Source organism: Quercus lobata, chromosome 4 (assembly GCF_001633185.2).
Source record: "Quercus lobata isolate SW786 chromosome 4, ValleyOak3.0 Primary Assembly, whole genome shotgun sequence".
Lineage (NCBI taxonomy): Eukaryota > Viridiplantae > Streptophyta > Magnoliopsida > Fagales > Fagaceae > Quercus > Quercus lobata.
In genome coordinates, this window is record NC_044907.1 from 39519304 (window position 1) to 39541461 (window position 22158).

General features: G+C 33.1%; 3 protein-coding genes across 3 annotated transcripts; all 3 read left to right on the top strand.

The window, feature by feature from the left end:
- The first annotated feature begins 3346 nt into the window (after nt 1-3346).
- LOC115985176 lies at nt 3347-3781 on the top strand. Its single transcript, XM_031108138.1, has one exon. It carries the CDS (start codon nt 3347-3349, stop codon nt 3779-3781), a length of 435 nt encoding a protein of 144 aa, XP_030963998.1.
- Nucleotides 3782-10445: 6664 nt separating this feature from the next.
- Nucleotides 10446-11318, top strand: LOC115985177. Its single transcript, XM_031108139.1, has 2 exons — nt 10446-10550; nt 10668-11318. Exons 1-2 carry the CDS (start codon nt 10446-10448, stop codon nt 11316-11318), a joined length of 756 nt encoding a protein of 251 aa, XP_030963999.1.
- Nucleotides 11319-18386: 7068 nt separating this feature from the next.
- On the top strand, nt 18387-20894 carry LOC115983410. Its single transcript, XM_031106079.1, has 4 exons — nt 18387-18464; nt 18555-18676; nt 20007-20288; nt 20537-20894. Exons 1-4 carry the CDS (start codon nt 18441-18443, stop codon nt 20589-20591), a joined length of 483 nt encoding a protein of 160 aa, XP_030961939.1. The 5' UTR covers nt 18387-18440; the 3' UTR covers nt 20592-20894.
- Nucleotides 20895-22158: the final 1264 nt, after the last annotated feature.

A 22158-nucleotide genomic window follows, 5' to 3' on the forward strand; every position in this document is an offset into this window, starting at 1 on the left:
GTAGGTCATGTATTGATGACAATTTAGTTATGTATTAATAACTTTTTAGGTCATGTATTAATGACGATTAAGTTACGTATTAACAACTTTTTAGGTCGTGTACTAATGATGATTAAGTTATGTATTAATAACTTTCTAAGTCATGTATTAATGACAATCAAGTTATGTATTAATAACTTTTTAGGTCATGTATCAATGACAATTAAGTTATGTATTAATAACTTTTTAAGTCATGTATTAATGATGAATTCACAATGTATTAATAACTTTTTAGGTCATGTATTAATGACGATTAAGTTATGTATAAATAACTTTCTAAGTCATGTATTAATGATGGATTCATTATGTATTAATAACTTTTTAGGTAATGTATTAAGGACTTTGTTAACAGGTGTCGGCCAGCACCTGTTAATGAACCAGTTGTGGTTTATTTATGATCTATTACAAATCTCCCCTACATAGGAAATTGGAAAATTTTTTACTTTTTAGCTGTGATTTTGCAAAATGATTTGACTTTCTCCATCTAAATTGACACACATTTAATACATATTCAGTTTTTTCCATATCCTTAAAAAAAACGTGAACAATTTATTTTAAATTTTATCACATTAACAGGTGCTGTGTCAGCATCCATTAACAACACCCATGTATTACTGACGATTAAGCTATATATTAATAACTTTGTAGGTCATGTATTAATGATGATTTATTTATATATTAATAACTTTCTAAGTCATGTATTAATGACGGATTCGTTATGTATTAATAACTTTTTAGGTCATGTATTAATGAAGATTAAGTTATGTATTAATGAAGGATTTTTTATGTATTAATAAATTTTTAAGTCATATATTAATGACGATTAAATTATGTATTAATAACTTTCTAAGCCTGTATTAATGACGGATTTGTTATGTATTAATAACTTTTTAGGTCATTTATTAATGACGATTAAGTTATGTATTAATAACTTTTTAGGTCATGTATTACTGACAATGATATCTTCTGAATAATATTATTCTTCACGCTTTATTTGCCAAGGATAGAAATCCTAGCTAAAATGGGAAATAACAGAAATAGAAATACACTTAAAGAAAAATGAAAATTCTTCTAAGTTTCTTACTGATAGTACTTCTCTAAGTACTTTATGTTCCATGGACGAGCATAACTTTATAAGGTCCTCCCCATGTTAGCCCCACTTTTCCTTAAATATGACTTTTTAGGAGATTTCGAGGGTCCACCTACTACTAACTTGTCTGCTATCATTCTTATTTCACCTATGGGAGCCTTGGTATTGTTTGTCTCTTGATCTCGATCCTTTCCATCTCTCTGCCGTCATCCGTATGAATCCGTCTTTTGCATGAATTTTTTCAGCTTTCCTTGATGAATCAAGGTCTCTATTTGTTTTTTCAAGTGTTTGCATTCTTCGGTGCGATGTTAGTGATCTTGATGAAACCTGCAATACTTGCTTTATCTTTGCCTTTTGCCAAACCCAATATGGGTTGAGGCCGATTCATCTTTTATCTGCATTAACACCTATTCAATTGGCATTATAAAATGGGTAAAATTAGTAAACCTTGACCTTCAATTTGGGAGGTTTCTTTTTCCAACTGAAGTCTACTTTGGGCTTTGTGTTTCCTTCTTCTTCTTAGGGTGATGATTTGTTCTTTCATCTTTATTCCTTTTACTTGTCATTTCTTTTTCTAATTACTGTGTCTTCTGCGTTCATACACTTTTGGGCTTTGTAAAGCAACTTTTACTACTAACTTTGGTGGGGTTTTGGCGATTGAAAAAAAAATCCCTAGGTAATAAGCCTGCCTGGAAGGTCGTTAGGATAATTTGGTCTTTTGCTTCGTTCACCTGTAGCAACTCCTTATTGAAGTAAGTGACGTATTGTCTCAAAGATTTTTATGTTTTTTACAAAAATGTTGAGAAGATGCCTAGTTGGTTTCTTATATCACTGTACTACGATGAAATGATGAAAACTCCTACTGAGTTGTTTAAAGTTTGCAATGGTACTTGGAGGTATTTTGCTAAACCAGACTCTAGCTACCCCTTTTGGTATAGTTGGAAAGGCTCTACACATTACTTCATTCGGAGTCATTTGTAGGTGCATTAAAGTTTTGAAGGATTTGATGTGGTCCAAAGGATCTTTCAAACCGTCATATGACTTGAGTTGAAGGAGACAAAACTTTGGTGGAAAAGGATGATTCAACACCTTAGTGGTGAATGACAAATTTGTTCTCCGAATAATTTCCTCCAAGTTGTCCGCACTCCTGAGTTCGTCCATTTCTCTCCTCATGCTATGGAGTTCGCTTTCCATTCTAGATGAATTTTCTTTTGAAGCCCTTGTTCTTTTGTTGATTTGACTATTTGACTCCTCTTCATTATTTTTTCATTCAATTCTTCGATGTTGCTCCTCTTCATTCTAATTTTCTGTAGTCCATTATCGTTCCTCATTCTAGGACTCAGTTGCTTTTCGTAGTTCTTCATTTTGGCAAGTCAACTCTGCTATATTGGCTGTGAGAGCCTATATCTGTTATGTTGCTTACTCTAGGTCCTTCTTGCACTACGAAAATCTCTTTTGTCAATTTGGGAAATGACTTGAATGATCAGTGTCCCTTCAACGCTAAACTGAAGATGCAGAAAATCGTTAGTTGAGTTCTCATCTATGCAGATGGATGTTGAGGATGGATTTGTCTATGGACAAATGTGCAATAAGAGGTGAAATAAAGAAATGTGGATACACAGGTATGGTGTGTGCCAAAAACCCTCCAATGATAAAGTTAGATGGAATTCAATTGGAATATCACAATGTAATTCAATTTTGGGAGTATTTTTGGGATTAAAGTTGTGTACCTTTTGGTTTTGTTCCACTCTGGCTTTATAGTCATCCTGTCTTTAATTAGCAACAAATCTCTGCATTCATTCTTATTTGTAACAGTTAATACATTACAAACTAATGTTTTGATTTGTGTAATGCCTTCTTTCCCATTGCTATTTCTGTTACTCTTTGGCATAAATGCTTGCCATAAATGCATAATGTGTCTTGGGTTCGTCCATTATGACTGACAAAGCCGTTACAATTTGGACTCATCAGTACTAATCTATTTTCCTATTCTTTGCAAATAGGGCTTGTTATCAATTTAGAGAATTTTCATTCTTACCATTTTTCCTCTTTATTTGTTGGAGTCAAGCAAAAGTCCTAGAAGATCAAATCCTACCCAATTATAGTCACTCGAAATCTTACATAATGGTTAGTGATTTTTTTTTAAATTAATATTTTAAAATTTAATTCTGATGTTGTTTAAGGTAAATTAATTTTGTGTTACTTTTTTCAGTCACGATGGCCGAGGATGTTATCAACAATTTGGGGAAAATGAAGTTGACTGCAAAGGAAGAAGAAGTCATTGCTATTTCAAATGAGGGTCGACAAGAAGAAATTGAAAGTTGCACCCTAAGCTTGATTGGAAATTTCCTTACATGCAAGCCTTTCAACAAAAAGGCGGCCCAAAGTATGTTGAGAAGAGCTTGGGGGCTTGAGGATGGGTTGCAAATCATTGAAGTTGGTACTAATTTGTTCCAATTTAAAATTGATCTAGAGTTTGAGTTTGAGCGGGTGTTGAAAGGAGGTCCGTGGACATTTGACAACCAAGTCCTAATGTTGCATAAATGGCAATCAGGGATGACGGCGAAAATTGTCCAGTTTGATTTGGCCTCCCTATGGGTGCAAATATGGGGAGCACCGTTTGATATGGCCTGTCCCAAAGTTGCAGAGTAGGTGGGTAGTCATTTGGGAGTGGTTGAAGAAGTAGAGAAGTGCCGAAGGCAGGACTTGCAAAATTTGTTGATGAGAGTTAAGGTGGCTATCCCGATATCGAAACCAATGAGACGGGGATTTATTTTAGCTGGTTCGAATAGAAAAAAGATTTGGGTGTCATTTAAGTACAAGAGACTACCAATGTTTTGCCACTACTGTGGTTTACTAGGGCATGATCTTAAGCATTATGCTAGTCACTTTGCTCTCACAAAAAATAGTAAGGAAGCACCATGGAAATATGGCGAGTGGTTGAAGGCAAGTGGGGGAAGATAGTGGGCAAATCAAGGAAAGAATCTTCGAAGTGATACGATGGTAGATGAAGGAAGTTGGAACTCTGCCAGCCAAGGAGTGGCGGCAGAAGAGGATAACAACCACGCAAACCCTAGTGAACACGAGGAAAGTGGAAAAGGAAAAAGCGATAATATCGGGACGGTTCCAGCTTATGTGATTAATGTCCCTAAGGCTTCAACGTGTGTTGATACAATTATGGAATGGGGGGCATCGGGTTATAAAGGTAACAGCTCACAGGAATTAATTTCCTTATTTGAGGGGAATAAAGAGGAAGCAAGTTTGAAAGTGATAGGCAACATGATGCATGAGGGGTTTGCACACGTGAAGAATAGGACATGTGATGGGCCGAAGACTTCAAAAAATAGGCCCACATGGACTAGGTTGGCCCGTATGGTTGTTGGGTAGGAATTATCAATCCAACAACCTCTAACATTACTGGAAAAATGAGGATTGTGGCATAGTGGAGAGGAATGTGAGGCAGAGCTAAGGGGCACACGAAAAAATGTGAAAAAATTCGTGGAGGTTTACACGATAGCGAAATGGCGAGGGTGCATGAGCATCCTTGCCAGGCACAATGAGACTGTTAAGTTGGAACTGCCAAGAGCTTGGGAACCCTTGGACAATTCGAGGCCTTCGCAAACTTATGAGGGATCAAGCTCCCAAGGTGTGTTTCTTGATGGAGACTCGCCTAGATAAGGAAGGATTTTACAAGCATTGCAAAGAATTACCATTTCAGAATTAAATTGATAGTAAAGAAACCGAACACAGGGGGAGGATTGGCGTTGATTTGGAAATCAAAGGTGCAATTGGATGTGGTTAGCTATACGGAGAATCATATTTTGGCTAAAGTTGTGGATGAGGATGGGTTTGAGTGGTACTTGACAGGATTCTATGGTTGGCCCGATGCTAGCCAAAAACATAAATCTTGGGCTCTCTTGTCACACTTATCCACAATGGTTGATGAGCCATGGTGTTGCATTGGAGACTTTAATGCTATTTTACTCTCATCAGAGAAGCAAAGCAGGCACCCACCATCGTATAAGTAGATGGAGGACTTTGGATTAGCGTTGGACTCATGTAGTTTGGTTGATATAGGATTCCGTGGCCATCTGTTTACATGGAATAATTAAAGACCAAGAAATGCTAACACAAAGGATTAGCTGGATCGGGCAATAGCAAACTCTGGGTGGAGGGAGAGCTTTCCAGCGAGCACAATTACACACTTATTCTCTCATGCTTCGGATCATGCCCCACTTATCTTACAAACCAAGGCAAACCATGGGTTGAGAGGTAGAGGGGCGAACGAGTTTAAGTTTGAGGAGGCTTGGTTACTATGGGATGATTATGAAAGAATGGTGGAAGTGGCGTGGACTGCTGGGGGTAAAAGGGTAGATTCGGCCATGTCTATAATTAAAGAAAAAATAGCGAGTTGTGTGATTGACCTTCATGCGTGGGGTTCTTCAAAGACAAACCCAAATACTGAAGAAATAAAAAGATTACAAAATCTGTTAGAGATCCTAAATACCTGTGAGCCTTTTGAGGAGACAAGGGCAAATTTTTTGGAAGCTAGCAAGCCACTTGATGCGTTGCTCCTTATGCATTAAATTTTTTGGCATCAACGCTCTCGGATTCCTTGGCTTAGATATGAAGACAAGAACACTAAATTTTTCCATTCCACGGCTTCACAGTGACAACGAAGGAACTTTATTCAAGGAATTAGAGATCAGCAAGATAAATGGGTGGAGGAGATGGATGAAATGGTTGGAGTGGCAGTTGATTACTTTGGGTCTATTTTTAGTTCAAGTGGCAGCAACAAAATGGAAGAATGCAACAAAATGGAACAATACCCTATAAAGTGACCACAGATATGCTAGAAATTTTGTCTAGTGAATATTTTATAGAAGAAATTAAAGCAGCATTATTCCAGATGAGACCAACAAAGGCTCTTGGGCCAGATGGTATGAATGCTCTCTTTTACCAGAAATTTTGGCATATTGTAGGTGATGATGTGATTGCTATTGTGTTAGATTTCTGGAATTTTGGTATCCTGCCGCCTAAAATAAATTATACTCCTATTATTCTTATTACCAAAATTAAGTCACCAAAGAAAATTATAGATTATAGACCTATTAGTCTTTGCAATGTAATTTTCAAAATTATTTTGAAGGTCTTGGCCAATAGACTTAAGATGATTCTTCCCCAGCTGATTTCTCCTTTACAAAGTGCTTTTATTCCTGGTCGCTTGATTACTGATAATGTGTTGGTGGCATATGAAACTTTGCATGCTATGCACAATAGAAGATCTGGTAGAAAAGGCTCTCTAGCTTTAAACTAGATATCAGCAAAACTTATGACAGGGTTGAATGGAGCTTTTTGAAGGGTATTATGTCTAAATTGGGCTAGCAAGATAGGTGGATTGATAGAGTTATAAGCTGTGTGACATCTGCTTCCTTTTCTGTATGCATCAATGGAAAGGCATATGGTAATATTCACCCCTCAAAAGGGCTTTGTCAGGGTGACCCCTTATCACCTTATTTGTTCCTTCTATGTGCAGAGGGTTTTCATCCCTACTGGCTAGAGCACAGGATGAAGGGTGCCTCCATGGGGTGGCCGTTTGTAAAAGAGCACCATGCATCTTTCACTTATTATTTGCGGATGACTCCCTATTATTTTGCAGGGCTAATCAAGAGGACGTGTAGGTTATTACAGAACTGTTGCAGACATATGCAACCTCGCCAAGCCAATGCATTAACTTTGATAAATCCTCGGTTTATTTCAACAGTAACACACCCATGGAATAGATGGAGAGAATTAAGGTGGATTTAGGGCTTCAGGAGGTGGATAGGTTTGAATCTTATTTGGGGTTACCCACGTTGGTAGGCCAGGCCAATTTCAAACCTTTTCATTCATCAAGGATAGAGCATGGAAGAATATCCAAGGTTGGAAGGGACAACTGTTGTCTACAGTAAGGAAGGAAGTTCTTATCAAAGCAGTGGTGCAATCTATCCCTACATATACTATGGGAGTCTTCCTACTACTGGTGAAGCTATGTAATGACCTTAATGCTATGAGTGCAAGGTTTTGGTAGGGGCAGATTGGTAATGAAAGAAAAATCCATTGGAAGAGCTGGAATGCACTAGCTCAACCTAAGAAAGTAGGTGGAATGGGATTTCGTGACATACGGAACTTCAACCTAGCAATGTTGGCCAATCAAGGATGGAGGTTATTGTAGGGAAAAGACTCTTTGGTGTATGGATGTTTCAAAGCCAAGTACTTTCCACGATGCAGTTTTTTTGGAAGCTTTCAGATGTGCCCAATAGCTCTTATGTGTGGAAAAGTCCCCTGGTAGCCCAACCAATACTGAAGAAGGGATGTTGTTGGAAGGTGGGTGTGAGAGACTGCAAATCCTCAGGTGCTCTCAAAAAAAGAGATTTAGGTGCTTTCAAGGGCACTTCCCTTTTTGGGTAAGTGGTGTGGAGTCTCTACTTATTTTTTATACAAAAAAATAAGAAAAAATTACATACAACTTTACATGACCAAAAAGTTTCATTGTCATTAATTGAATAAAAATACAAACTTGATAGATTGAATATTACAAGGTTTGGAGTTCTAGTTACAATCTACCAAAGAATTACATGACTTTTTGTCTTAGTTACAATCTACCCAAAAAATAAAAAGAAAGACAAAGTCTAGGTCTACCAATCCAAAAGAAACTAAGTTCGGAGGTTAGGTTACGAAATGGGAAGGTGTTAGGCACCCATTCCACTCCGACAGAGTCTGGTTTTCTAGACTCTTATGACCAATATACCCTTTATGCATGATATGAATGATATGTTGCATACATGACAAACTTAGCCAAAACTGATTCACATGAATCTATTTTATGAATGTGCCCTCTTCTTTTAAAGAAAAATTCAGATCTGCTTTTGTAAATGAAAATTTGATTTGATTCATTAAAAAGTAACTAGATTTGTTTTTGTATAGGTTAAAAAAAAAACTTTTGTAAAGAAAAATCAAATCTATTTTTGGTGAATAAAAAAAATTTGTTTTTAGTTTTTTTAAATTTTTTTTTTAATCAGATCTATTTTGAAACAAAGTAAAAAAAAAAAAAATGGTTTATATGTTAAAAAATCACATCCATTTTGTAAGTAAGAAAATCTAGATTTGTAAGGAAGAAAATAAGATCTATTTTTTTATTTTTATTTTTATTTTTATGAATAAGATGAGAAAAAAAGACTTTTTTAGAAGAGGACTACACCCATGAAATAAATCTACGTTACATGCATTAAACAAACCATCACAACTTTTGACTCCCTCTTTTAAGTTCTAAAATCTCCTATTTTTGTGACAAATGAAATTTTTCTTCAAAAAAAAATCGAATCTGTATTTAAGGAAAATACAAATAAGTTTTGATGTTAAAAAAAATCATATCTGTATTTAATGAAAATACAAATCAGTTTTGAGGTGTAAAAAATTCAAATCTATATTTAATGAAAATATAGATCTGTTTTGATATGTAAAAAAATTCAAATCTATATTTAATGAAAATACAAATCAGTTTTGATATGTAAAAAATTTCAGATCTTTATTTCATGAAAATACATATCTGTTTTTATGTGTAAAAAATTTCAGATCTGTATTTAATGAAGATACAGATTTTTTTTTAGTTTTAAAAAAGATTTATTAATGAGAAAAATTTTGAAACTTAAAAGGAAAATCATAACAACAAGAGAATTATTTAAAGACATATTTTAACAAAGTTTATGCAACTCATAGCAACAACATTAGAAATTAAAATAAAAAACATCCTAAGTCTATTCATGCATCATCAAGTAAATTTTTTTTTTTTTTTTTTTTTTTGAAGACCAAAAAAAAGGAAAAAGAAAAACTACCTCTTGCATGGACGTGCTCTTCTTATTGAGGGATATTTTAGGGTTCAAAGAAATTTATTCAATTATCTTTGAAACCTAAAATATCTTGCTTACAAAAAAGAAATTCCTATGGCTAGAGCCTCCAAAACGTCTTTAATGTAAGAGAGAAAATAATAAAAAAGAAGAGTCAGAAAGAGGGGAACTCAGAGAGCGTGAAAAAGTGTGTTGAATTTTGAGATGCAGCCTCTATTTATAGAGGCTGAGATGTTCGAAAAATTAGCTAAGTGATCATAATATGAACTGGGACGCATCCTTATCTCTAAAAAATCGAAAAGGATGTGTTTTAGTTCAATCCAAATGCCCTTGGGCTGGGGCTCGAATTTGTGCCGATTGGCGCTCCAAAAGTGCCGAATGGCCCTTTTGGGTGCCGGTCCCTCATTTGAGTTTTGGTCCATTTTGGACTCCTTTTTTGAGGTTTTTTGAGTCGAGACTTGCACTTATATGCGTTTTTAATCCATATTCTAAAAATTAAACTCTTTTTCTGATAATTCAGGTCTTTTTAGCAATGATTATCTTGTAGATAAATACTTCAAAAAATCTTGATTATCCACAATTTTACTATTATCCGATTATTCCCTTTATTCCTATGTAGGCAAGCCTATTTTTTACACTAACAATTAATCACAAAATTATTTAATTAATTTTAATTGTCTAGCCAATCAGAATTAATTTAGATTGATTATTTGTGATTGATTCTACCTAAACATAATGCATGCTAACCATGCAAACTTGATCATGCGATATCTTTCAATCCGACGGTCCGATTTAGAAATCGGGCATATCGTCACGACCGTTAGAATCTCAAGATCATTTTTATGATATGCAATGAATGAATTAATGCATGTAATGCAATCATGAATTTTGGGTATATAAATGGTTATTCTAGCTATTTCCTTGATTAAATCATGGGTGCAAAATCGAGTGTCTAAAGTGGGGAATGGCAACTCTATTTGGATCATGCAAGACAAGTGGATCCCAAATCACCCCACTAATCGAGTATTACATTAGCCAGTGGATGAGGATGGTGAAGGGAGAGTCATTGAGCTTATTGATTGGACAGCACATGAATGGGATCGGGGTTTAATTGGAGCAAAATTTACTAGGGAGGATGTGGAAGCCATTCTTCACATCCTTTTAAGCAGAAGAGATATACCGGATTCTGTTGTGTGGCTTCCTAATGAAGATGGAGTTTATTCAGTAAAATCGGGGTGTTGCATGGCTAGATTGCTTTCCAGGGAGATGAACGGAATGGAGGGGAGCTTTGGTGCGCAAAATAGGGGGTCGATATGGCCAAGGCTGTGGAAGCTCCATTTAACAAATAAGATTAAAATTTTTTGGGTGGAGGGCATGCCAAGACATCCTACCAATGAGAGAAAATTTGGCTCGCTGAAAAATTATCGAAGATGGTGTATGTGATCTCTATAAGCAAGGATCAAAATCAATTCTCCACGTTTTGTGGGAGTGTGGGTCAGCTAGAGATGTTTGGGCGGGTAGCTAGAGATGTTTGGGTGGGCAGCAAGGGACGATTGCAGAAGTGTGTGGGTGGCCAAGCTGACTTTATTCAATTGTTTGACGAATTGACGGATAGGTTGACAAGTGAAGAGCTCGAAATTATTCTGGTTTAGTGTTGGATCATTTGGAACCAAGGAAACTTTGTTTTACATGGAGGCATTTTGCAAGATCCATCTCAGCTTGTTCAACGAGTTGCGAACTTGTTGGAGGAGTATAAGGAAGCACAAGGGCAGTTGGCTATCTCTACCCATCTCGGTTCAGTGCAGTTGTGGGAGCCACCAGTGGGATTAATTTACAAAGTGAATGTTGATGTTGTTGTCTTTGCAGAAATAAACGCATCAGGAATTGGGGTGGTTGTGCGCAATAAAAGGGGAGAAGTCATGGTGTCTCTAGTGGCCAAAGGACCATTGATGCAAGATAGTGAGGAAGCTGAGGTGCTAGCGTGCCAAAAAGTATTGGAGTTTGTTGTGGATGCAAGTTTCACAGACTTGTTGCTAGAAGGGGACAACATGAGCGTGATGAAGTCCATAACATCTATAAGATCCAATAGATCACGATTGGGTCATATTTATGAGGACATTCATTGTATTGCAGTAGGCTTCCGAAGCTTTTCTGTCAACTTTGTTAAGCATAGTGCAAACTTAGTGGCCCACTCTATAGCTAAATTTGCTAGCAATGTAGATGATGAACTAGTTTGGTTGGAAGAATCTCCACCACCAACCCTTGAGGCCCTGCATTTCAATTCTCATCGCTTTAATCAATGAATGAACTTTCATTTCGCCTTCAAAAAAACTAATTAATAGAAGAATGTACGGTACTAAATTTGAATTAAGATTTTATAAGAATGAATAAGAGGGAAATGTTTATTTCATATCACTTGCATTGAAATCGTGACTTTAAATGATTCCAATTCAAAACATTTTGAACTGAAAACGTGATTGCAATGATCGGTGTGCACTAATATTTGCCCTAAATAAAAATCCAAACAGACACTAAGACACACTTTTTGGATACAATTTTGTTTCATTGCATTCTTCACACTTCAAAGTTCCCTTTGGTAAAAATGAGTGATTTAAGTTAAGTGGCAACAGATAGTAGACATAACCAAGCAAAAACATATTTTGCTTGACTAAGGAAATACGGCCTTTCACATACTCAGAAAACTTCAAATAGGAGTAGTTCTTATCAATTTTGACCATATTACCTTATGATGATTTGATGTTGTTTAGGGTAAATTAATTACTATGACCATTTCAAGGTCGTCACTTGATGTTGCCTTTATTAAGTTAAGTAACCATGTCCACAATGTGGGGAGGCTCGAAATGACACGTATAACAATAAATAATGACATGTATAATCATTTCTATTTTTTTTTAGTGATTACACTGTAATGAAATTAATTGTAAGAAGAATGTAAGGTACTAAATTTGTATTTTGAGATTTTATAAGAATGAATAAAAGGGCAATGTTTATTTCATACTACTTGCATTGAAATTGTGACTTACCCTGTTTGTGTTTGTTTATTTATTTTATTTTATTTTTCAATTTCATTAAGGGGCTTTCTGTTTGGATAGACATTTTGGTAGTTCAAAAATATACCTATACCTTACGTTTAAAGTTTAAACTGAGACAAAAGGCCCTTTTGGATATACACCACTGTTAGTTTCTTTAAAACCTTCTCCCCTCTTCCCTTGTGTGTGTGTGTGTGTGTTAAAATACTTAGTATTCTTAAAAAAAAAAAAAAAAAAAAAAAAGTTTAAATAGAGACAAAATTGGAAGACAACCCAATAAAAATACATCTTAAACTCCCACATAAAGCATGACCTACAAAATGTGACCACTTTCTGGTAGTTTACAAATTGAAATTCAATTTCAAACGCATTGTCAGTTTCATCAAATTGCTTCTATTTCACCCTAACCAATACCATCGCACAAGGTTTTCTTCACTATTCATTTAATTCCCTTTATATAACTGTTTTTCCCACCTCACCCGCACCGCTTTGTCTTTGTTTTCTCAAATCAGTGGTACTGATATATTTTCCTATTCTCTTCAAATGGGGTTTGCTATCAATTAAGAGATTTTCATCCTTACCCATTTTCCTCTTTATTTGTTGAAGCCAGGGAAAATCCTAAAAGATCCAATCCTACCTGATTATAGTTGCTGGCAATCTTACAAAATGGTTAGTGATTTAAAAAAAAAATAATTTAATTTTCGGGTTTTCCTTAAGTTATATTAATTTTAAGGGGGATTAAATTGATTTTATTTTTGTATTTGTGGGTTGCATATTATTAAGATTTTCATTGTCATTTGTACTTTTTAGTATGGGTAATGCTAAATGAGAAAATGTGAGTAGTAACCAGGTTATGGCTGTACAAATAAGACGTGTTTTTGGTAAAATTGACACTGTTATGGTTTATATGAGGAAAGCCTTTTCCTGCAATTACATTCTTGAAATCTTTTGGCTTATTTAAATAGCCATATGGGGTTCTAGAGTTGTTTAGTCTATACTTCTATTAAACCAATACCATTTGTTAGGGACATATTTTATGTAATTGGCTAATTCTTTGACAAAATGCACTTTACTTGTAATTGGGTAGATTTAGGATGGGTATAGTACTTTAAGAAACATGTTGTTCAAGCCAAGTATTAAAGTCATGAAGATTGGACCAAGAAACAAGTGAAGAAAAGCTATTCATTAAAACTCGACAAATACCTCGATAGAAACAGTATTTATCGAGACTTAAGAACGAATCTCGACATGTACAGAAGCTCGACAGAAGTTGAATCTGTTGAGATCTACGAAATTAGAATTTCTAGATTTGATTTTTGGCTCATGCTAACATGTATGTGTAAGGTTTCTTTTCTCACAACTCTAGACATATATAAGGCTTATTTTAAAAGCCGTTATACATGGAGAACACATGCATTGAGTGACCTAGTGCCTTATTCTCTCTACAAAAAGTTACTGTGTCTTTTGCACCTTAAGGTTTTGTAACCAAGTACTTCTTGATTTTTATTGTTGATGAAGTGAAGAACTTTGCAGTCAACAACCTTCTTCAAGTTGCTGGAGTTAGTCACGTACTAGGATTCGTGCATCATTGGTTAGTTATGTACTGGGATTTGTGCAAAAGGGTGGCGTTCATATTTTGAAGAGTTCATAGGTTTTGAAGTGGTAGAAAGTTTCTGCTGTAAGTTTATCTACTAGGATTGTAGAGTCTAGAGACAAAGGTTTTATACTAGATCTGAAACTTCTCTTTACTATAGTGAATTGCTTTTCGGGAAGGTTTCTCCCCAGATTTTTTATTGTAAAACTAGTTTGTTTCATTGGTTTTCTTGAGTCATCATATCTTGTCTTATTTACTATTTCGCTGTGCATGATATTGATGTTTGTTTGTTTTAACAAGGTTTATTCATAATAAATCTAATTAACAATTTGAGTTTAAAATTTGTTAATTCTATCAACCGAGGTTTAAATTTCCCAACACCATTCTCTAGTGTCCTTTTTTGCTCCTTTTTTGTATATATTTCTCTTTGGTAGTCAATTGGTATAAACTATTGAAACAGACACTTTTTAGGACTTTTGGTTTCCTATGTTACTTTTCAAAGCTACTGTATCAACTGTCAAGGCTTTCACTTGGGTATCAATTTGGTTCTTCTATTGGCACTTGGCAGAAAGTGGAACCTAAGTATTGGGATAAATGCTACGTTAGTACCTTAATTAAGCTCCACGTTCTTCTCTTTTGGTTCTTTGGGAGTCCGTTCAAGTCTCAAACCTTTGTTAACACTCTCTTGCATGTTTTGTTCTTAAGAGTTGGTTTGTCTTTACTTCTCTTTCTATATTGCATTAATTATGTAGGTGTGGAATTTTGTTTCATTCCTGTTTCCTCCTTCTCTATGAGTGAATGATTTTTAGTTTTGATTTTTGGCTCAAATGGTTATGATTTGTAGGAATAATTGTATTTGGCGAGTGATTAGCTTTACGGATCTTATTGTCAAATTAGACGAAATTATGTTGACGACCTTAGTTTTTCATTTTGAGTGTTGATGCCAGGATTCATGCCGGTGAAACAAAGGACTTGAAGTAGTTGAGATCTTAAAGAGGATACAAAATTCACCTTTTATTAATCTCAATGTCAGGATTCTAATCTGCAAGTATGGATGCACAATCCAAGCTTTGTTTGAATTTATAACAATGATGGCAGCTTGTCAACCAAATATGTTGTGAGAGGTTGTAATAAACCTTGAATCTTCACTTTAATTTTTACTTACAGTTGCATTTTTTGGCATTTTATTGGCTTTTTAAAACCATTTTTGTTTTTACTATTGTGTTTGATCAATCTTTATTTAATCATCCTATTGTTTGGCAGACTTCCTGTTAAGCAAGCGCATAAATTTGAAATTCATACTTAAATTTAAGACCCTTGATAGGACAAAAAATTCTATTGGTTTGAGTAATCATAAAAACATTTGCACTAGAAATTTCCTCATTTCACATTCCATCATGACTACTCAGGAGCTCACAAAGATGAACTTCACCACAATTGAAAAAAAAAAAAGCCTACAAGAGTGGGCCAAAATTGGCTTTTACCCCTTTCTCACAAACTTTTCAGCAAAATGCCCCATATCTGAAACTAATTAGGAAAATGCTCCTGTATTGAAACTCGATTTTTAAAAAATTGAGTTTGAAATGTAAAACTCGAATTTTTTTCAAGGAACTCGAGTTCCAGAAATTTTTAATTTTTAATTTTTAATTTTTAATTTTTTTTTTTTTTAGTTCGCTATAACTCGATTGTCCAAAAATTGTGTTTCAAAATAGGGGCATTTCCATAAATAGCTTTAGATATGTGGCATTTTGCTGAAAAGTTTTGGCGAAAGGGGCAAATGTCCATTTTCTCCAACAAGAGTGTAAGTGGCAAGATAAACAACACCATTATTTTGATCATCAAATTTTTTTTTTTAAAAAAGTTGATCTAATATTTTCTTTTTTGAGGGTTCATCTATAGTTGCACAAAACAGTTAAAATAACAGGAATGTTCAAACATATTCCACTAAATTTTGATATTTAAAACTTAACATTTTTAATTTATTGACATATGATGATAATATTTTGCACTTCTACACTGTTTAGGAATAAAAGCATATCTTTGGGAAAAACAAATCCAAGCATATAGGTTTTTGCCTTCTAGTAAAATATATATTGATAAAAGTTGAGGTTTGCAAATCATTAATTTGGGACTTCAATATATTAACACTAGTCTTATCATGCGCGTTTCATGCATTCAATGGGGTTTTTTTTTGGGTTTAGTGTTATGATTTTTAATTAATCTCAATTTGAAGTTTAAATGTTTGTCCACTAATATTATACATTTGTAGGCTATTAATACAATCAGGAGCGTTAGAGGCTAGTTTCAAAATATGAACACACTAACACGAAAATTTAGGATTTCTTAGATTAGTAATTTTACATCTCTAACCTTATTATTTATCTTTTCAAATATGTGAATTTGAGGGTATTTTAGGGCTTGATTGGTAGGAGGGTTTTTGTTTTTGTTTTCAAAATAGTATAAAAACAATTTCAAAAAAATTGAACTTGAACTAGTTTTCATATAATAATTTTTATATTATACATGTTTGGTTCCCACTTTTAAGAACAATTTTCAAAATACTAAAAACAAAAAATAATTTTTTGGGAAACCATTTCTAATTTTGATATTAATATATATATATATATATATATATTTATTTATATATATTTACAAAAAGTAACGTGTAGAATCTGTAAATTACTTTTTTTTGTGTGTGGATAATGATAAGGGAATATAGTTCATCATGTATTTTTTTTTTATTATTTTTTTTTATGATAAGTTTCAAATTTGAAGTGTAGGAATTCTTTTTGTGATAAAGATAACCTCCTTAATTTAAGATATAAAAGAGTTTGAACAAATATGTGGAGTCCACTGTTTTCAATTTATTTACAACTATGTCATTAAAAACATTTTTTGTATCTTGAAAACACCCCCTTAGATGTTTTCAAAATCCTATTTTAAATCTGGAAAATAGGATATAGTTTTTTGAAAACTGTATTTAGAAATTATTAGCCAAACAATAAATTCAAATGTGGGACCCACTATTTTATGGATTGCAAAACAAAAAACTATAGTTAAATACTCTTACCAAATGTGCCCTCAAGCATCCAAAATTAGGACCCCAAACATGAGAAACTCAATAAATAGTAACTAGCCTCATCACATGAGGCTTTTTTTTAAAAATAATTTTTTGGGTTTACACGTTTTACTCATGACATTGTTTTTTACATAAATTTCATCATGCTACTTAAAGGTGTATAGACTTAGCTCTTGAAAATGAAAGAAACGAATACACCAAACCAAATCAAGATGTATTTAAATATAAACATAGTCACATTGGTGGTAATGATTTCTCTACAACATTTGATTTTAGAACCAAATGAACTAATAAAATGAAATATAATAATAATAACAACAACAACAACAATGAAATAGAAAAAGAAAAAGAAGATAACGACTTGCCCAGACGTACCCAAAATCCTCACAATCTCATCTTTACTTTTGTTATAAGAAACATATTTCTTTGAAAAGAAAGACAATGTTGAAGTGAGGAAAAAAATTGTGGAGATCAAAGGAACTGTGAAAATAGACTTGAGAAAGAGATAAAGAAGAAGAAATTTTTTTAAAACAGAGTGTGACTTGAAAAAAATTACGGAAGCAAAAAACCACAAACTAACAAATTAATAATTTCAACAATACCTTTCTAAAATTTGAGATGGTGATGAGGTGAGTAAAAAGTTGAGGCAGTCTAAAAGTATGTGCAAAGAAATCGAAAAGATATGTAAAAAGTGTGTGGGATATATCTAAATAGAGATAATATATACGAATTTTTAGGAAAACAAAAGATGTTTTCAGTTTTTAAAATTTTTTAAATCGTTTAGTGATAAAAAGTTTCAAACAATTTCATTTTGGCAATTAGCAAAAAAAAAAAAAAAAAAAAAAAAAAAAAAAGAGAGAGAGAGAGAGAACTTTTGTGGGGGAAAAAACAGTTTTTTTTTTTTTATTATTATTATTATTATTTTTTATAAAAAGGAAGTTGTATTAGTACTTGACTACTAATGTGAGAGAGAAATGTGGATGTGGAAAAAAATAGTTTAGTGTAAAAACTTGGGCCATTTCATTTTGGCAATTAGAAAAAAAAAAAAAAAAAAAAAGCACATATGTGGAAGAAAAAAAAAAGTTTTATTTATTTTTTCAAAAAGAAGAAGTTGAATTAGTACTTAACAACTAACCTGAAAGAGAAATTTGGAGGTGGGAGAAAAAACTTAAAAAAAAAAATTTTAGCTAAAAATTTGTAGTTTTTAAATTATTAATTTTACATATCTAACCTTATTATTTAAACTATACAAATAGATGAATTTGAGGGTATTTTAGATATCTAAATTAAGAATCCCAGTCAGGAAAAAACTCTTAAATAGTAGTACAGACGTAGATATAGATATAGATATATATGTGTGCTGAAAATTTGCAACCTAAATTTAAAGAATTGGGAGAACGTGAAAATATTTGGGGGTTATTTATATGGTTTACCCTGTAGTTCCGTCAAAAGAGTGGCCATGCAGAGATTCAAAGGTTGACGAAGGGTTCTACAATTTCAGTTCCTACAAAATGTGCATGCATGAAACGTGTCCCTCTGAGGTCACCAAGCTCCTATTTCTGTCACCATGCCACAACATTAGCCACATGGCTCTTCAACCTTCTTTCTTGCTCCCTATAAATCAACCCCTAGAAACTGAACCTGATCCATTCCTCTCAAAAAAATCAATCTGATTGGAACAAAAAATAATAATAATAAATAAATGGCAATGGCTTTCAGGGGAAATGTAAGTGCTTAACTCTCATTTTTCTTCTTCTTTTTCTTTCGTATGGTTCATTTTTTTATGCTTATAATGTGAGTCATATATATAATGTAGAGCTACTGGAAATCAATGCTAATCCGACAACTAGGAGGAAACCGATCGTTTGCAACATCAACCGCTCCCAAATTTGCACCAACTGTTGATGCTGCTCATGCAGATAATAGCTTAAGTTCCAGGTTAGTCGGATTATTTTTGTAATTGCATTTTGCAGGAGGTACATTGCATATTTATCTTTTGGATGGCATATTTCCTTGAGTAACAATTAATGTTACAAATGTTACCAACCACTATATATCTTAGATTCTTAATTCTCTCTTATATAAAGGATAATGCCAAATGTACTATAAATGTTACTACAAAATGATCAATGATACACAAACATGTTAGTTAATGTAATTATCCCTTAAGTTTTGTAATATCTTTAGTAATGTCTATTTCTTAATTGTGTTTAGAAATTGACAAACCACTTTGTAAGTTTATAAAATGAATTTTTAATAACACTAACATCACATTTTATGAATTCCTTGGGAGATAATAATTATAGAATTCCTTATTTATCTATACTATTTATAAGAAGATTCTTTTCTTTTGACTGTACTTTTATGTGGTTTAAAAAATACTCTTAAATCTTATGTTTAGCAAAAAAAAAAAAAAAAACTTGAAAGCAACCTAGTAAAAATATATCTCTAACTCTATTTAAAATGCTTACAAAATAGGACACTCTCCAACTAATTCATGTCTTAAAAACAAACTTATCCAAAATAAGAAGAAGAAAAAAAATTACGACACTAGACCCAAAAAAATGCGTACTAAAATACCCTCATACAAATCCTTAAATTATTTAAAATATAAGAAGATATTTAGTATCAAATAATACCATATAAGCGGTATCAAAATCCAATAAGTGTGAGATATGTTAGTAAAAAAATAACTAATCTACTAACAATTGAAAGACGTGTTAGTGGTTAGTTATTTTTGCACATATGTCTTTTGTTTATTGGATTTTGATATGGATGACGTAATATCATTTGATACAAAATACTTTTTCCTAAAATACCCCTATCTTTTAGTTAAATAATTTTAAATTAAAAAACACAAACTAATTAAAAGAGTAATTACTATTCTTAAGTTTTAGGTTTTTTCTTTTATTTTCTACACTCAGCCTAAAACTTAGGACATTATCTTTATCTAATGTTTAAACATTATTCCACCTTACCTAAGGTTACCTTACCTTATCTTTATTTTATTTTATTTATTTATTTTTAAATACACATGTTTATTTATATATTACTTTTAAATGTTATAACACTAAACCAAAAATAAATAAATAAATAAAGAACATTATTATACGTGCAAAGTGTGTGTAATGAGTCTAGTAATAATCATAATCTTATTATCAAAGGTCTTATAATTGAATTGACACCTTCCCATGCACAAAGTGTTTGGAGGTGTAGATTTTTTAATACAATAAGATCATGAAGGCATCTATGTGGGTATTCTCTGCAGGCTGGGTTTGAAGTTTGAGTTAGCCCCATTGTATGTGCTGCTGGGAATGGTTGGGGCAGGTGTGATTATAGGGATTCATACGGTGAAGCAGCAGCTCATGCATTCCCCAACGGTTCGCGTCAACAAGAAGAGGAGGGTATCCTTGCCGGAGATAGAGGATCCGGAAGTTATTATCAACAATTCCGATAAGTTCCTGAATAAATCTTTCCTCAGGAAGGTGGCTCACATTCAGGATCGCAAACCTGTCCTCCCTGATCCCACCCGCGCCGACCCATATGCTCGGTCTGTTTTCTTTCTCCATTTAGCTCCTCTTTACACTTTTTTTTTCCTTTGGAAAACACTAAAATTACTATCAATTTTATTATATAACTCTTCCAAATTAAGGATGTAAATATTAATAAATGTGATTGGTGTCATTTCAACAATATATATTTATTAAAAAATGGTAACGCATTAGTTTGTAAAGGTTTTAGATAATATTTTTAGCATGCATACATATACTAACGAAAATTCTTGCTTGAAAGTGGCAGACCTCGAACTGCAGAGACCCTTAAAACTGTTGGAGTCAACCCAACTGGCCAGTGAATTCTATCTCGGCAAGCTGAATCAAAATCTATTAGTTTCTGTCATAGTTAATCTTGTGAAGAAAAAAAGAAAAAAAAACAGATGGTGTCACGTTTGTACATAGAAAGTTTTGTCATTTTTGTTTTTTCTTTTCTTTGTTCACTTCTTCAACTGTGAAATGCTACACGTACAAGCTGGGATCCCTCACTTGAGACTATTTTCGTGTGTGTGGAAGAGGATCGTAGGACCTCTCATTTCTTGTTTTTCCTTTGGTTTTTTTGCTTTTGTTTTCGAATAAAACGACGACACCTGCATTTGTTATTATTTACTTAACTCAATCCCAATAGAGGAATTCCCTGTGCTTTCCCATTGCAAAAAAGCAATTTCTTGACCAAAAACCAGTAGATTCCTTAAATTCAGAAAACATTGGTTAAGTAGCGTTTGGATAATGTTGATGTGCGTCCAGTGTTTGCGTTGTTTTTTTTTTTTACCAATACATTAAGGCAAATGAACAGTAGCTCACGTGTGAACAGTAATTTTATTATTTTCAATTTTTAGTAAAATAAGCGATATTTAAACGCACATTTAGCATTAATGTTTAAGAAGCAACGAAAATTTGACATGAGACATGATGTACATCTTCCGAAAAATTAAGACACAACATGACTAGGACATGACAATTACTTAACTAATTAACGTTTGTTTTATCAAAAACAAGAAGATATAAAACTGAATATCTTATTAATTAACTAATTACATAAACCCCTGTTCTATATATGAGAAGCTTTAACAGAAAACTAACAGCCTGCCTAAACATAAGCTAACCAATAGAAACAAGACAGCCGTATTGGTAAGACATGTGCACATCACGTGTTGCCAAACAGTGTTACAAGGCTGGTACTAAAACGACAGTAGCTTTCAACAGAATACTTTTTTTTTTTCTTTTTCTTTTTTTAAAGATGAAAGTTAGAATAAGCAGAAGACTTGCTGTTAAATTGACTATTTCTTATTTCTTCTTTAATTTGATCTTTATTCCTTGTTTTCTTTATCTTCTTCTTATTCTGAAATTTATTTTTAGAAATATTTTATATAACTTTAGGTATAATTTAAAACTCAGTAAACAAGCAATAACTATCAAATGTTTGAAAACATATTTAAAATTAACTTAAGAGCAATAATAGATAATAATTAGCATAAATATAGTGGTATTCATAAAATGATGTTTAAAGTACAAATCAAGAGTTCAAATAAACAATAATCAACATCAAACTAAGAAAAAAGAACTAACAAGCCTTTGAGATGATCCACTAATAAAATCCCCTTTGTTGGAGTTTTTTATTTTTTATATATTGAGTTTAACCATATTTCACCTGTTGGAGTGTCAGCCTTCCTAAACTTGGATTTGTTTTTGGGAGTTAAGGCCCAAACTTGATATTAGCCCAAAGAAAAATGATGGCTACAAGTTTACCTCTTTGACCTACAAGAGAAACTATCCTAAAATTCTAGAACCCTTGTGAATTTAAGTTTTATTTTATTTTATTTTATTTTATTTTATTTATTTTAAGGAAACATATTTTTCCTTTTGCAA